The sequence below is a fragment of the Arachis hypogaea genome, chromosome 18 (assembly GCF_003086295.3).
Source record: "Arachis hypogaea cultivar Tifrunner chromosome 18, arahy.Tifrunner.gnm2.J5K5, whole genome shotgun sequence".
Classification (NCBI taxonomy): Eukaryota; Viridiplantae; Streptophyta; class Magnoliopsida; order Fabales; family Fabaceae; genus Arachis; species Arachis hypogaea.
Window position 1 is genome coordinate 2,265,573 of NC_092053.1, and position 13,839 is coordinate 2,279,411.

Genomic DNA, 13,839 nt, shown 5'->3' on the forward strand with positions numbered 1-13,839 from the left:
ATTGACAAAAATAACTATGTTGTGTAAAACATCTTGAACTGAGAGAATATCTTTCAAATTAAACTCGTATAATATATTTCTTTTAATTTATTTATAAATTTATATATTAGATGTACACCAAAATCAGCTACTAATATAGAATACATACAAAAATATACATATGAAAAATGAATTAGATTACATGTATTTAAACACAAATACATAGTTGGCTAAATTTAGTAGCTGATTTCAATGTGTAAATAACATTTTAGCTTCGAACTCGTTGAATGGAAGCGTGTCAGTTTCGAACATCTGAGGCATATATTGGATGCACACTCCAATCTTTGAAGTTTCGAACGTCTGAGGCATATATTGGGTGCACAGCCCAATCTTCTATTTCTTTGTTAACATCTTCCTCAATAGGGTAACGGTAACTCAAAACAAGACGAGTGTAGAAGAACTGGAATGAAACCATGAGTTGAATGCTATTATTATTATTAGTGTCGGTGTTTTCTTCCATTACCTTGATCATGTCAATGCAGCATTGCCCGTCGTACCAAAAATAGCTATCGTTAAGCCATATATTCTCGCCTAGAAACCAATACCCGTCATAGCTGAAACTTGGGCCATGCATCACTTTAACGCGATACTTATATGACACTGAAGTGGCTTGCACTTCGTGACTCCCATAGTATGCAGGAAAAATGATCCAAAAGATGAAACCCAACAAGTTATCACCTGGGGCAACATCAAGAGTAACAGCCCCTCTTTGTGGGTTTTTATATCTGAACCATTCCGGGGCTGCACCTGACAACACATTTAACTTGGGATGATTGTGCTGCTTGCCTGAAAGATAACGAAACGGGTGCTTATCCTCCTTATCCAGCCATGCTGTTGTAGCACATGTTGGTGCTGCTGCTAGTGGTCGCTTTAGTCTGCCATAGGCATGTTCCATAATGCTCTTTTTTGAATTCCTTCTCAATTTGTTGCAGTTGGTGAAATTGAAGGTTATATCCTCAAATTGCTGCTGCTGGATCGGTTCTTTGGCCATAGAATCCAAAGCAGATAAAGATACAGTGTGTAGTGAGCGGCAGTTGCGAGCAATTACGCACACAACCGATGCTGGAAGCTCTGCTATGGATTCAAGGCTCTCACAGTTGCTCACTTTCAGGTATTTCAGCTTCTGGGAACACACAGCAGATGGAGGAACTTGACGCAGACTCTTGCAACCAGAGATACTCACTTCTCTAAGATTTGAAGCTTTTGATAAATCTGGGAGCTCCATTAGGCTTGATGAACCATCAAGATCCACTTTCCTTAGATTTACAAGATTCTGAAATAACGAATTAACTAATTAAAAGGTAGGTGTAGAGCCCTACAAAAAACTAGAAAAAAAGAGAACATGGGCTTGGCCCATCATTTTTCCTTCATTTCCTTCCCTTCCAACGGCACACACGCACACTCTAGAATCATCATATACACACAAACACTGCTAACACTTCACCCTTCCTCACCGTCAAATATGTCTTCCTTTTCGCTCTCATATCACTTCTTCAAGAATAATTTCATATACTTTTATTTCAATTAATTTTACTACTCTTCTTCTATTTTAACTCTATTATGCCCTATTTATTGTACTCTCTTATATTGATTTTTATTCCAAAATTTTATTAAAGTAGTCTAAACTTAAAAAAGAGAAAAATCACATTTAATTTAAGTATTACTAATTATTAAGATATTAAAGTGACTCTTTACCTTAATAATTACCTATATTTTTAATTTTAGCATGTTTGTAGTGATGGGTATTAATAAATTCGAAAATTTATATAAGGTCTATTATGTCAATTGATGTTAAGATCAACTTATTAGAATTATTATTATTATATTTGTGATATTAGATTCTCAAATGAACCACTCTCTTTGTTTGTTGGAACCTGTGGAATAGAAATTTCTCTCTTAGATTTTAGTCTGTAAATGAACTTTGTATCTATAGTTAAATTTTAGCATTGTATTAATTTTATGAAAATAATTTTAAAATTTATTATTTAGTTAATTACTATTTTATTTGTTAATATAATGTTTATGTTAAATATCTTACAAAGAAAATTCCACTTGAGACATAATATCTTGTGTTGAAATTAATGAAATTGTCATTTGAGGAATTAGATTATAAGGTAAATATTATTTTACATATACACTTTGAATGTAGAGTTAGTATTGAATTGATGATGCACTCATTGATTTATTTGACAACTTGAACTTGATCATGATTTGTATGTCAAAATATTTTGAAAAATTCTATGACTGAAACTGCAGCTAGCGACAGTAAGCACTAGACTTAGTGCACCATGTCAGCATATAATTGTACTTTCAGGTCCATATGAATGAAAAATGATATCTGTCTGTTCCATGTCCACAAAATCAATGGAGCATGTCTGTTTCAGAATTTACACAGAAAAAAACAACCTAAGTGTGATTTCTGTTTGTTATTTTGACTTTTCTGAATTAGATAACCTTTCATTTAAATTTATATAAAATAATAAAGTTTGATTATTGATGTCTATAAGTAATTATCATTATATTTGAGTATATTTTTGTTATTGTTATTAAAGTGGATTTATTTTGAATAAAAGTTAATTATTTATACAAATGTCTCTCGTGGGGTTATGGATGCTATGTTTATTCACTGAGTTGCAAAACTCACTTTATTGTTTTTTCATTTTTTTTCAGATACGAGCCTTGATCTTAATCCAACTTCATTAGTTCCGCTCTAGTTTTGTTTGTGTTGGTGAGCCCTTTACTGTTCAAAGGGTTGCTATTTTGTGTAAATAGCTTTAAAACTCTTTAGACTTATTAAACCGCTCTATGTGACACAGGCAGGATCCGACTTTAGTAACTTAAGTATGCTTCTTTGTAAATATTCTAGTAGATGAAACTAATAGACCATGTTTTGTTGTGAATATTAAAGTCAAATTTTATGTAAATATGCTGAGTATGTTTTAAATATGATGATGAGAATGTGTTGCCTTTTAGTATAATTGGAAATTCTATTTGTTTTGTTTTCTGTAATATCGATTTTTAAGGCTTGCTTGGGAAGATTTTTCTAAGCGCCAGTCACGGCCAGATTGGGTCGTGACAAATCGGTATCAGAACCAGGTTATTCTGTGTATATAGAGCAGTTGTTCTGTAGTAAGATCATGATTGTGTAACTGAAAGTCGGCCCATTTTCACAGGTTGTGATGTTACTAAAGACTTATAGGAATGTTCATAAAAATAAGGTAGAGTAAAATTATATGTATCATTTTTGTCCTCAATGTTTTCGTCCTATTTAAGTCCCTAACGTTTCAAAATCGTCTCAATTTTGTCCTGTCGTTAATTCTGTTAACAGATCCCTAACGACAGGACAACTTTTGAGTCAGTTTTGAAATGTTAGGGACTTAAATAGGACGATTGAAACGTTGGGGACAGAAACAATACTTTACTCAATAAGGTATTTAAAGTGTGTTTTCATTGTTTTCTATGTTTGAGCCTATCTGTATTTGATATAATCATTTATTCTTAGGTGGAAGATGCCACCTAAATGTCGTATTCCTACTCCACGGGCAGGAGCGCGTAATGCTCCTAATGTTGAAACTAATAGAGCACCTTCTCCCCCACTCAATCAATGGGATGGTGGTCGTAGAAGACCAATAAGGTGAGGCAGAGGTGCGACTATTACAAAAAAACCAGTGAATGTTGCTGCTGAGATACGAGGACTTTATCAAGCTGTTAATAATCTTGTGGAGTCCTTGACTAATCGAAGAGAAGCTAGAGATCCACCTTCTGCAGGGTCAAATGTCCTTAATCAAGAAAGTCTACAAGCCCTTGGGGAACGAGCTGTCACTCCAATCTTTCCTTAAGTTGAATCCGCCTACTTTCACTGGAAATCTTCTGGAAAACGACCCTCAATTCTTCATTGACATCTTGAACAAAGTCTTTCGAGTCCTCAAATGTCCAGATGACACAACAGTGGATCTAGCTACATACAATTTAACAGGACATGCTTATCATTGGTATTAAACACCTCTTCAAAGTAGAAGGCATGTCGAATGGCACCTTTTTTGTGAGATGAGTTTGTTGAGATCTTTTTAGAAAGATTCCTTTCTACTAGTATAAAGGAGAAAAATACTGCTGATTTTGAGAAGTTCAGGAAAACTTCTGGTATGTCTGTGATGCAGTATGAGAATCGTTTCACCGAGCTTTCTAAATATGTTAAGCACTTAGTGACTTCGGATATCATGAGGGTCAAGAGATTTTTTCGAGGATTAGCAAACCCTTACTTCACTGCTCTTTCACCCATGGTTCGGAGCATGACCTATTCAGAAATTATGAATGTTGCTTATAGTATTGAAGCTGAATTGGAAGAAAAGAGAGTGAACAAAGAAATTGGCAAAAGGAAAAGGATACAAGGAGCATTTTTTGGAGGATCAAGCTATGGGGGCATATCAGGTCATCAGAATCATCCACAAACACAATCAGATGGGGTTAACCATTCTGAAGATGCCTCAAAGGGTACCTCAACCTTAGGGAGTCGAGCTAGGAGTGTATCTCAACCAGGCATGCAGAGATCTAAGCCTTCAGAAATTCTTAGGTCACCGTGTCAACATTGTGGAAAATATCATTCTGAAACATGCTTCAAGACTACTGGAGTATGTTATTGTTGTGGACAGACTAGTCACCTTTGTAGAGATTGTCATCATCCTCAGGAAAGTTCCATGCAGAATTCAGCATTACCTGCAACATCCACACCATCTTTCTCAACTATGTCTCCCAAAAAAAATTTTCAGCTCCGTTAGTTAAGGGTGTTGGTAGGGGATCTGTCGGTCGAGGGTCTAACAACAAAGGTGCAGCACAAGATGGAAAAGGTTAGTCATAGATTCATGCTTTAACCCGTCAGGATGCTCAGGCTTCAAATGTAGTGATAGCAGGTACCTTACAAGTTTACTCCTTAGATGCTCAAGTATTGTTTGATCCGGGTTCTCATAACTCTTATATATCTCCACATTTTACATCTCGTTTAGATAAGCAATTTCAAGTATTAGACTGTCCATTTTATGTTGGTACTCCACTTGAAATTTCTGCAATAGTTCAATATGTTTTTCGATCTTGCATTGTTAGAGTGAACACTGTTGATAACTTAGTTGATTTGATCATTTCTTGAAATGATGGATGAATTTGATGTCATCTTGGGCATGGATTGGTTATCCTCTTTTCAGGCCGATGTAAGTTGCTACTCCAAAGTAAAAATTGATATTATGGGCATTCCACCTTTTGTTTTCTTTGGTGAGAGTTGTTCTACCTTGCCTAATCTTATCTCTTCTACGAGTGCTTTACGCTTGATGCATAAAAGGAATCAAGGATTTCTTGCAGTAGTTAGGGATGTTGAAGCCAAAGTACCTAGTATAGATCAAGTTTTTGTGGTTAGAAAATTTTTAGATGTGTTTCCAGAGGAACTAGGCATACCACTGGATTGGGAGGTAGAGTTTTCCATAGACTTAGCCCTAGGGGTTTCTCCTATGTCAATCCCTCCTTATCGCATGGCTCCCACGAAATTGTGAGAGTTGAAAATTCAGTTGCAAGAGCTATTAGACAAGGGATTTATCCGTCCTAGTACTTCTCCTTGGGGAGCTCCAATCCTCGTTGTAAAGATAAAGGATGGTTCAATGCGATTGTGTGTCGATTATCGACAACTTAATAAAGTAACTATTTGTAACAAGTATCCCTTACCAAGGATTGATAATTTATTTGACCAATTCCAAAGAGCTTCTTATTTTTTCAAGATAGATCTTCATTCTGGATACCATTAGTTAAAGATTAAGGGAGAAGACATTCCAAAAACAACTTTTTAAACTCGATATGGGCACTATGAATTTTTGGTGATGTCCTTTGATTTAACCAATGCCCCAGCTATTTTTATGGATTTGATGAACCGTGTATTCAAGTTTTGTTTAGATCACTTTGTGATTGTTTTTATTGATGACATTCTAGTGTATTCCAAGAGTGAGGAAGAACATGAGCATCATCTAATAGTTGTTTTGCAAACTCTAAGAAATCACAAACTTTATGCAAAATTTTTTAAGTGTGAGTTTTGGTTGGATCAAGTAGCATTCTTAGGTCATATTGTATCGAAAGATGGAATCAAAGTGGATCCAAAGAAAGTGGAAGTCGTCCAACAGTGGCTAAGACCTACATCAGTAAAAGAGATTTGTAGCTTTTCAGGATTGGCAGGCTACTACAGACGTTTTGTCAAAGATTTCTCAAAGATATCAACTCCTTTGACCAAACAGACTCAGAAAAATGTAAAATTTCAATGGACTGATAAATGTGAACAAAGCTTTCAAAAGTTTAAAAAGTGTTTGACTACTGTCCCAGTTCTAGTTTTACCTTCAGGATCCGGAGGATATTCGATATATTATGATGCATCGTGGGTAGGACTTGAATGTGTTCTTATGTAGCATGGTAGAGTCATCGCCTATGCATCTAGACAACTTAAGAAGCACGAGCAGAATTACCCAATTCATGAATTAGAAATGGCAGCAGTGATTCTTGCCTTAAAGATCTAAAGACACTATCTATATGGTGAAACATGTGAAGTTTATATAGATCACAAGAGTTTAAAGTACATCTTTCAACAAAAAATTTTAGCCTCAGACAACGTAGATGGGTGGAGTTGCTTAAGGATTACGATTGTACCATCTTATACCATCCAAATAAGGCTAATGTAATTGTTGATGCATTGAGTAAAAATCCATGTGTAGTTTAAATCACATTGCTTTGTCAATGAGACCTTTAGTGCAAGATATTCACAAGTTAGAATCAGACGGTGTATACATTAAACTTAAAGGGTTAGGGCCACTTTTAGCTTATGTACGATCTCGGTCCTCTCTAATAGAACAAATCAAGTCTGCGCAAGGTGATAACCCAAAGTTAAGAAAGCTAATGGAAGATGTTCACAATGGGAAGAACTCAATTTTTTTTTATCAAGGTATTTTACATTGTGATAACCGTTAATGTGTGCCAAATAATAATAACTTAAAAAAAGATATTATGGAGGAGGGTCACAATTCTAAGTACACCGTTCATCCAGGCACTAATAAGATGTACCAAGATTTGAAGCAATTATTTTGGTGGGAAGGCATGAAAAAAGATGTAAGTACTTTTATTTCTCACTGCTTAACTTGTCAACAAGTTAAAGCTGAACATCAAAGGCCTGTAGGGTTGCTACAACATATTGAGATACCTGAATGGAAATGAAAGAGAATTACCATAGACTTTATAATAGGTTTACCTCGTAGTTTTAAGGGATACGATTCAGTCTGGGTGATAGTAGATAGAATGACGAAATCAGCTCACTTTCTCCCTGTGAAAACTACTTATACTATAGCCCGATATGCTAAGCTTTATGTTGATGAGATATTCGAGCTTCATGGAACCCCCGTGTCTATTATCTCAGATCGTAGGCCACAATTTAACTCTCATTTTTGGAAATTCTTTCAGAATGCACTTGGAACAAGAGTAGATCTTAGTACAATCTTCCATCCACAGACAGACAGACAATTTGAGAGAACAATTCAAATTTTAGAAGATATGTTGAGATGTGTTTTAGATTTTGGTGGAAATTGGGATAGCTACCTATTTTTGATTGAGTTTTCTTATAATAATAGCTATCAAACTAGTATTCAAATGGCACCATTTGAAGCTCTTTATAGAAGGCGATGTAGATCACCAGTTGGATGGTTTGAGGTTGGTGAGGCCAAACTGTTGGGACCCGATTTGGTATAAGATGCGATTGAGAAAATTCGCGTGATCAAGGAGACGTAACTTAGAATTCTCAGTAGGTGATCAAATTTTTCTCCGAGTGTCACCTATGAAGGGTGTGATGAGGTTTAGCAAAAAAGGAAAGGAAGCTTAGTCCTCGTTATATTGGTCCTTTTGAGATTTTGGAACGAATAGGCACAGTAGCGTACGCTTGGCACTACCACCTGATTTGTCTATGATTTATCTAGTATTTCACGTGTCTATGTTACGTAAATACCTTCATGATCCATCTAATGTACTTTACTCCCTAATAAATGGAATTAAAAGAGGATTTATCATTTGAAGAAGAACCTATTGCTATAATTGATCGACAAGTAAGGAAGTTTCTAAAGAAGTAGCCTCTGTAAAAGTAGTCTGGAAGAATCATTCAGAGGAAGAAACAACCTGGGAACCTGAGAATATAATGCGCAATAAATATCCGTATTTGTTCGAAACTTAAGGTATTTTCATGTTTTAAATTCAGGAAAAACAATGTCCACAAAATCAATGGAGCATGTCTGTTTTAGAATTCACACAAAGGAAAAACAACCTAAGTGTGATTTCTGTCTGTTATTTTGACTTTTTTGAATTATATAACCTTCCGTTTAAATTTATATAAAATAAGAAAGTTTGATTATTTGATGTCTATAAGTAATTATCATTATGTTTGAGTATATTTTTGTCACTGTTATTAAAGTGGATTTATTTTGACTAAAAATTAATTATTTATACAAATGTCTCTCGTAAGGTTTTGGATGCTCTGTTTACTCACTGAGTTGCAAAATTCACTCGGTTATTTTTTCATTTTTTTTAGATATGGGCCTTGATCCTAATCCAACTTCATCAATTCCGCTCTAGTTTTGTTTGTGTTAGTGAACCCTTTATTGTTCAAGGGCTTGATGTTTTGTGTAAATAGCTTTAAAATTCTTTAAACTTATTAATCTGCTCCATGTATAAACTGCTCCATGTAACACAGGCAGGATCCGATTTTAATGACTTGAGTATGTTGCTTTGTAAATATTCTAGTAGATGAAACTAATAGACCATGTTTTGCTATAAATATTAAAGTCGAATTTTATGTAAATATGCTGAGTGTGTTTTAAATATGATGATGAGAATGTGTTGCTTTTTAGTATAATTGAAAATTCTATTTATTCTGTTTTCTGTAATATCAATTTCTGAGGCTTACTTAGGAAGATTTTCTTAAGCGCCATTCACGGCCAGATTGGGTTGTGATAGTAGGTATGCATGTGTGTGGCATCAAATTAATTTCACAGTCTTGCTGGAAATATAAATGAAAAACAATATTGTTTCCATACCTGTTCACCTTCCCAAAGCGTTTGCAATCCACTATTGGGCATTATGATTTCAACAAATCTCTCAGCACCAAAAGAAGACGGCAAAGATTTCAAAGGAAACCCATCCCAATGAAAATACCTTAACTTCTTTGGCAGGGATGTAATACCTTCTGGAGCACACAACTTGTTTTTGGAATTGGATGAATGAAATCTAACAAGCTTCAGTTCTGGCATTCTTTCAAATGTCTCAGGGTGCAACCTTATCATATCAATTTCAGACATATTTAATGTGATACTTTGAATAGCTTGAGTTCCCTGCATAGTATGTATGTCAAAATTAAATATATATCAAACTTCCACAAAAATAAATGTGACAAAATTACAATCTAGGTAATCATCAATCGCTTACCTTATTGTATTTCAGTACTTCATAGGTATCATAAGAATGCCATAGTCTACTGCGTTTTCCTGGATCATCTAGACATTCTCCGCGAACAATTTCACGGCCCATTTCTCGAATTAAGTCATGCATTGACACACAATCGTTTGAAATGGAAATAAGAGCTTTATTACAAAGATTTGTCAAGCCGATAGTAGTTGTGTATCCACAGCGATCAAGAAGAGATTTTATCTGCTCTTCTTCTGTATTTCTATCAAAGAAACATGCAAGTTCCAAAAATATATTCCGATCATTACGATCTAATTCATTATAACTCAATCGCAATATACTTTGGATTTTTTCATCAGGCATCTTTTCAAGTTTGGCCAGTTCACTTTCCCACTCTTGTTGAGTTTTTCCTTTAAGGAAGGAACCCAAGATTTTTATTGCTAAAGGAAGGCCTTTGCAATAGTTAAGCACTCTCTTGGACAACTCAACTTGTTCTGCTTTTATAATGCAGTTTTGCTTGAAGGCATTCAGGCTGAAAAGCTGAAGGGAATCATCAGAATTCAACGTCTTAACTTGATGAATATGATCAGCATCCGCCCTAAGAAGGACATGCTTATCTCTTGTTGTCACTATGATTCTGCTACTTGCCCCAAACCGTGTATGTCCTCCACATAAATCTTCCATTTGGTCTGAATCATTGACATCATCAAGAACAACAAGAACCTTTGTTCGACTAAGTCTTTTCTTGGCAAAATTAGTTATCCCACCAGGCGTGACAAAGGGAGTTGCATCTTCCTTTAGCAGTTTGGAAAGAAGTTCTGTCTTCAAATGATCTATACCATATTTCTCAGCTCTTTCTCTTACATTTTTCAAAAAGCAAAATCCTTCAAATCCATCACACAATCTATTGAAAACTGCAGTCGCAAGAGTTGTCTTACCAACACCGCCCATGCCCCAAAGGCCAATAATAACAGCTTCAGATTCCGTGCACAACGAAACTAGCTTTTCAATTGGTCCATGAATTCCAACAAGACCCTGCAAATCACCTTGGGGTGATTGGTTTAACCTTTGTAAGACACGTTTGACAATTTCACCAACAAGGTGAGCATCATCCCTGCATAATGTATACGTGGCAAAATTATTAGTATTGTTGTTGTTGTTGTATTGTTTAGTTTAATAGTGTGAGAATGGATTTATTCCTTCCACTAAAATCTCATTTATCAAAATATACCCTAATCTAATAGTGTAACAGAAGAAACAAAATAATCTATGAAAAAAAAAGATTGCTGACTTGAATCTTGACTGTGAATCGAATCCAGACAAATTGGCAGCTTCCTTGAGAGCATCTCTCCAGATTTGCACCCTGTCTGCAAACCTCACCTCATGATTAGCAAGGGCGTGGTGATAACTTTCCTTTTGGTGGCGCACCCATAATGGGTCTACATTATGGAAAATAGGTATTACAATTTGACCATTTTGTTTGCTGCATTCCATTATTTTGGCTAGTTCTTCCAAACACCATTTGGAAGAAGCATAATCCTGGGAGAATATGATCAAAGCAATTTCTGATTGTTCAATGGCTGCAAGGAGTGAGTGTGATATTTCAGTTCCTTCTCTGAGCATGTAATCCACGTATGTCTTGACGTGCGCGTCCTCTAAAGCCTTGCGCAGATGGCTGAGAAAACTACAGCGAGTGTCTGTGCCTCTGAAGCTAAGGAAGACATCATACTTAATAATCTCAGAAGAAGCATGCGCAGCCATATCCTCTTCCTTGCAAAAATTATCGAAGATCACACAAGTATCTGCTTCATCAATGAACATACATATAAATGACAGGATCTAGGTGAGACAAGAAACTAAAGAGAAATCGAATGAAAATTGTAACGATAAAATTGTGTACAATCTAATTAAGTTGGAGACAAATGATGAAGATCAGAACAGAGGCTGAGGCTGGAGGAGATTGTAGCAGCGTGAGTAGAGTGAAGGATACACAATAGGGTCAACGCATGCAAACCAAATACATAGTACCAGGTTGTTTGCACTTTTCACAAAACCTTGCTTGTGATTACTGTGATGGTCGGTCCAATTAAACCTTAAAAAAAAAAACCCAGGAGTTTAAGTTAAAGTGATGTTTATTTAGACTTTAGATATATTGCATTACACCCTTTAAAACATTGACAAAGTAAAATCATGCCCTTTAAAACATTGACAAAGTAAAATCATGCTGATGTACTCGTTATTTGTATAACGGTATCTTTTATGTTCACACTTCACAGTAACCAGTTCTCCCATTTTAACAATAACTGTTACTAGTAACCAATAGTCCTATTTTAACTTGCGGGATAATTGATCAAGTTTGTTTAAGATAAAGTTAAATTGATTCATCATGCATCATTCTTCAGGAGCTTCATAAAATAAAATTGCAAAACTTGATCAATCTAAAATGTCAGTAACTTGATCATGCGGAAACACATACATATATGCACATATTAGGTGTTTTAAGTACAAACAAAAGTTACATTGGCAAGACATTCCTTGGCTCTTGCCTATATCACTTGATACATTTGTTGTAAGCCATTGAAGGTGCCCTATACAAACTGAAGCGACTACACTTTTAACAAACAAAATTCTAGTAGTATACAACTATACATAGATCTCGATACTTTTTCTGCTTTGTTTCTAACTTTCTATATATAAAATGTTAAAAACATATTAGCGGAAGATGACTGATCAAGGAGCTTACAGAATCCAGCTACATTTTCACCACACCCAGGTCTTATCCATTGAAAGAAGTCAGCATGGAGGATGCACTAGACATTGCAGTGTAAGCCCCGAAATAACCTGTGCATGAGAAACAACCAAAGATCAACTGATATTTCATGAAAGTAAGGCTTCAAATTTTGACACAATCCTATTTAAATCTATAATCTTACAATATAATCATCTGAAGGTTTTTCATATTGAGCTCTGAATCATCCATAAATCACTTATCCTAGGCTTCAATTATAATTAAACCTTGAACACTTGTATTATGTGTGGTCAAGTTTATTAGCCTGATGGCGGGTGGAGTGTCGTTGACAAGTGGATAGCGCATTCATCAATTCATTATATGAAGCAAGATCAGGTATGAATCCCCTATCCAACATCTCATTCACCACTGACTCTCCCTCTATTTTCTGGCCCTCTCCTGTGTATCCATTAACCAAAATTTTATATGTCACGTCATCCGGTTCCAAACCCTTGCTAAAAGCAAGTAATCTTAATTTATTTGCTTCCTCTGTTTGTCGCACCTTGCAAATATCCTGAAGCACACAATTGAAAGTAATAACATCTGGTATCATACCCTCTTTAAGCATCTTTTCCACCAACCTCCAAGCTTCTTTAGTCTTCCTTGAGCTTCTCAACCCATCAATAATCACAATGCAAGCAATCAAGCTCGGCACACATCCTTTCTCCCACAACTCATAAATTAGCCCCAATGCTCTATCAACATCTCCATTCCCACACAGAGCATCTACCAAATCAAAATAATCATACCCTTTAGGCAAAACTCCCCTTCTGGAGAAATCAAGTAACAGCTCACACGCCTGCGAAACCTTTCCTTTCTCGGAAAGCCCGTGAACCAGAATCTCACAAGTGACATTGGAGAACTCGCAACCCAAGTCAATCATCTCATGAGCCATCCCAATCCCTTCTTCAACCTTTCCCTCCCTAAACATCTCCTTAATCAAAGTGTTGAAGGTAACCACATTTGGCTCACAGCCCATCTTTCTCATCTCCTTGAACATCTCCAATGCCAACTCAAACTTCAAATTCCTACAATAACCACTGATCAAGATGTTAAAAGTGAACACATCAGGCCTAACCCTAACCCTAACAATCTCATCATAAAACTCTAGAGCCCTATCAAGCATACCCCATTTCACAAATCCATGAATTATGATATTACAAACTGCAACATTAGGCCTACCGTCGATCAACCTGCACATGGAACGGAACGAGGAGACAGCTTCGTCCAATTTGCCGGCTTTGCAGTAAGCGTGGATGGCGAAGCGGAAGATGGATTCGGTGTGGGGACAGGAGAAGATGGAGTCGGAGCAGGGATAAGGGTTGGAGGCGATGAAATCGAGGAGGACGCGGAGGTGGTGGAAGCGGTGAGAGAGAGCTAGGGTTTGGGCCATCCAATGGAAAGTGGAGTGGGTGTGGCGGAAAGAGTCGACGAAGGAGGCCCAGGTGAAGACGTGAAAGTCGTAGTGGGAAAAGGAAGGGTGGTGATGGAGCTTGGATTTGAGGAAATGGAGGAGAGATTCCGGGGTGAAAGGTGGGGAAAGATGGGTC

At 36.3% G+C, this 13,839-nt stretch overlaps 1 protein-coding gene across 3 annotated transcripts; it reads right to left on the bottom strand.

Annotated features, from left to right (window-relative positions):
* Positions 1 to 51: 51 nt before the first annotated feature.
* On the bottom strand, positions 52 to 13,329 carry LOC112772614 (disease resistance protein RUN1). 3 transcript variants are annotated; one of them, XM_029295245.2, is made up of 7 exons: positions 12,435 to 13,329; positions 12,245 to 12,342; positions 11,402 to 11,593; positions 10,793 to 11,303; positions 9,523 to 10,615; positions 9,135 to 9,428; positions 52 to 1,312 (listed from the first exon to the last, which is right to left on the bottom strand). In XM_029295245.2, the coding sequence occupies exons 4-7, from the start codon at positions 11,260 to 11,262 to the stop codon at positions 278 to 280; spliced, it is 2,892 nt and encodes a 963-aa protein (XP_029151078.1). In that variant the 5' UTR covers positions 11,263 to 11,303; positions 11,402 to 11,593; positions 12,245 to 12,342; positions 12,435 to 13,329; the 3' UTR covers positions 52 to 277. The 3 variants fall into 3 exon arrangements, with proteins under 3 accessions (XP_029151078.1, XP_072081827.1, XP_072081828.1); XM_072225726.1 differs by having other exon boundaries at positions 10,793 to 11,593; XM_072225727.1 differs by lacking the exons at positions 11,402 to 11,593; positions 12,435 to 13,329.
* Between the last annotated feature and the right edge of the window lie 510 nt (positions 13,330 to 13,839).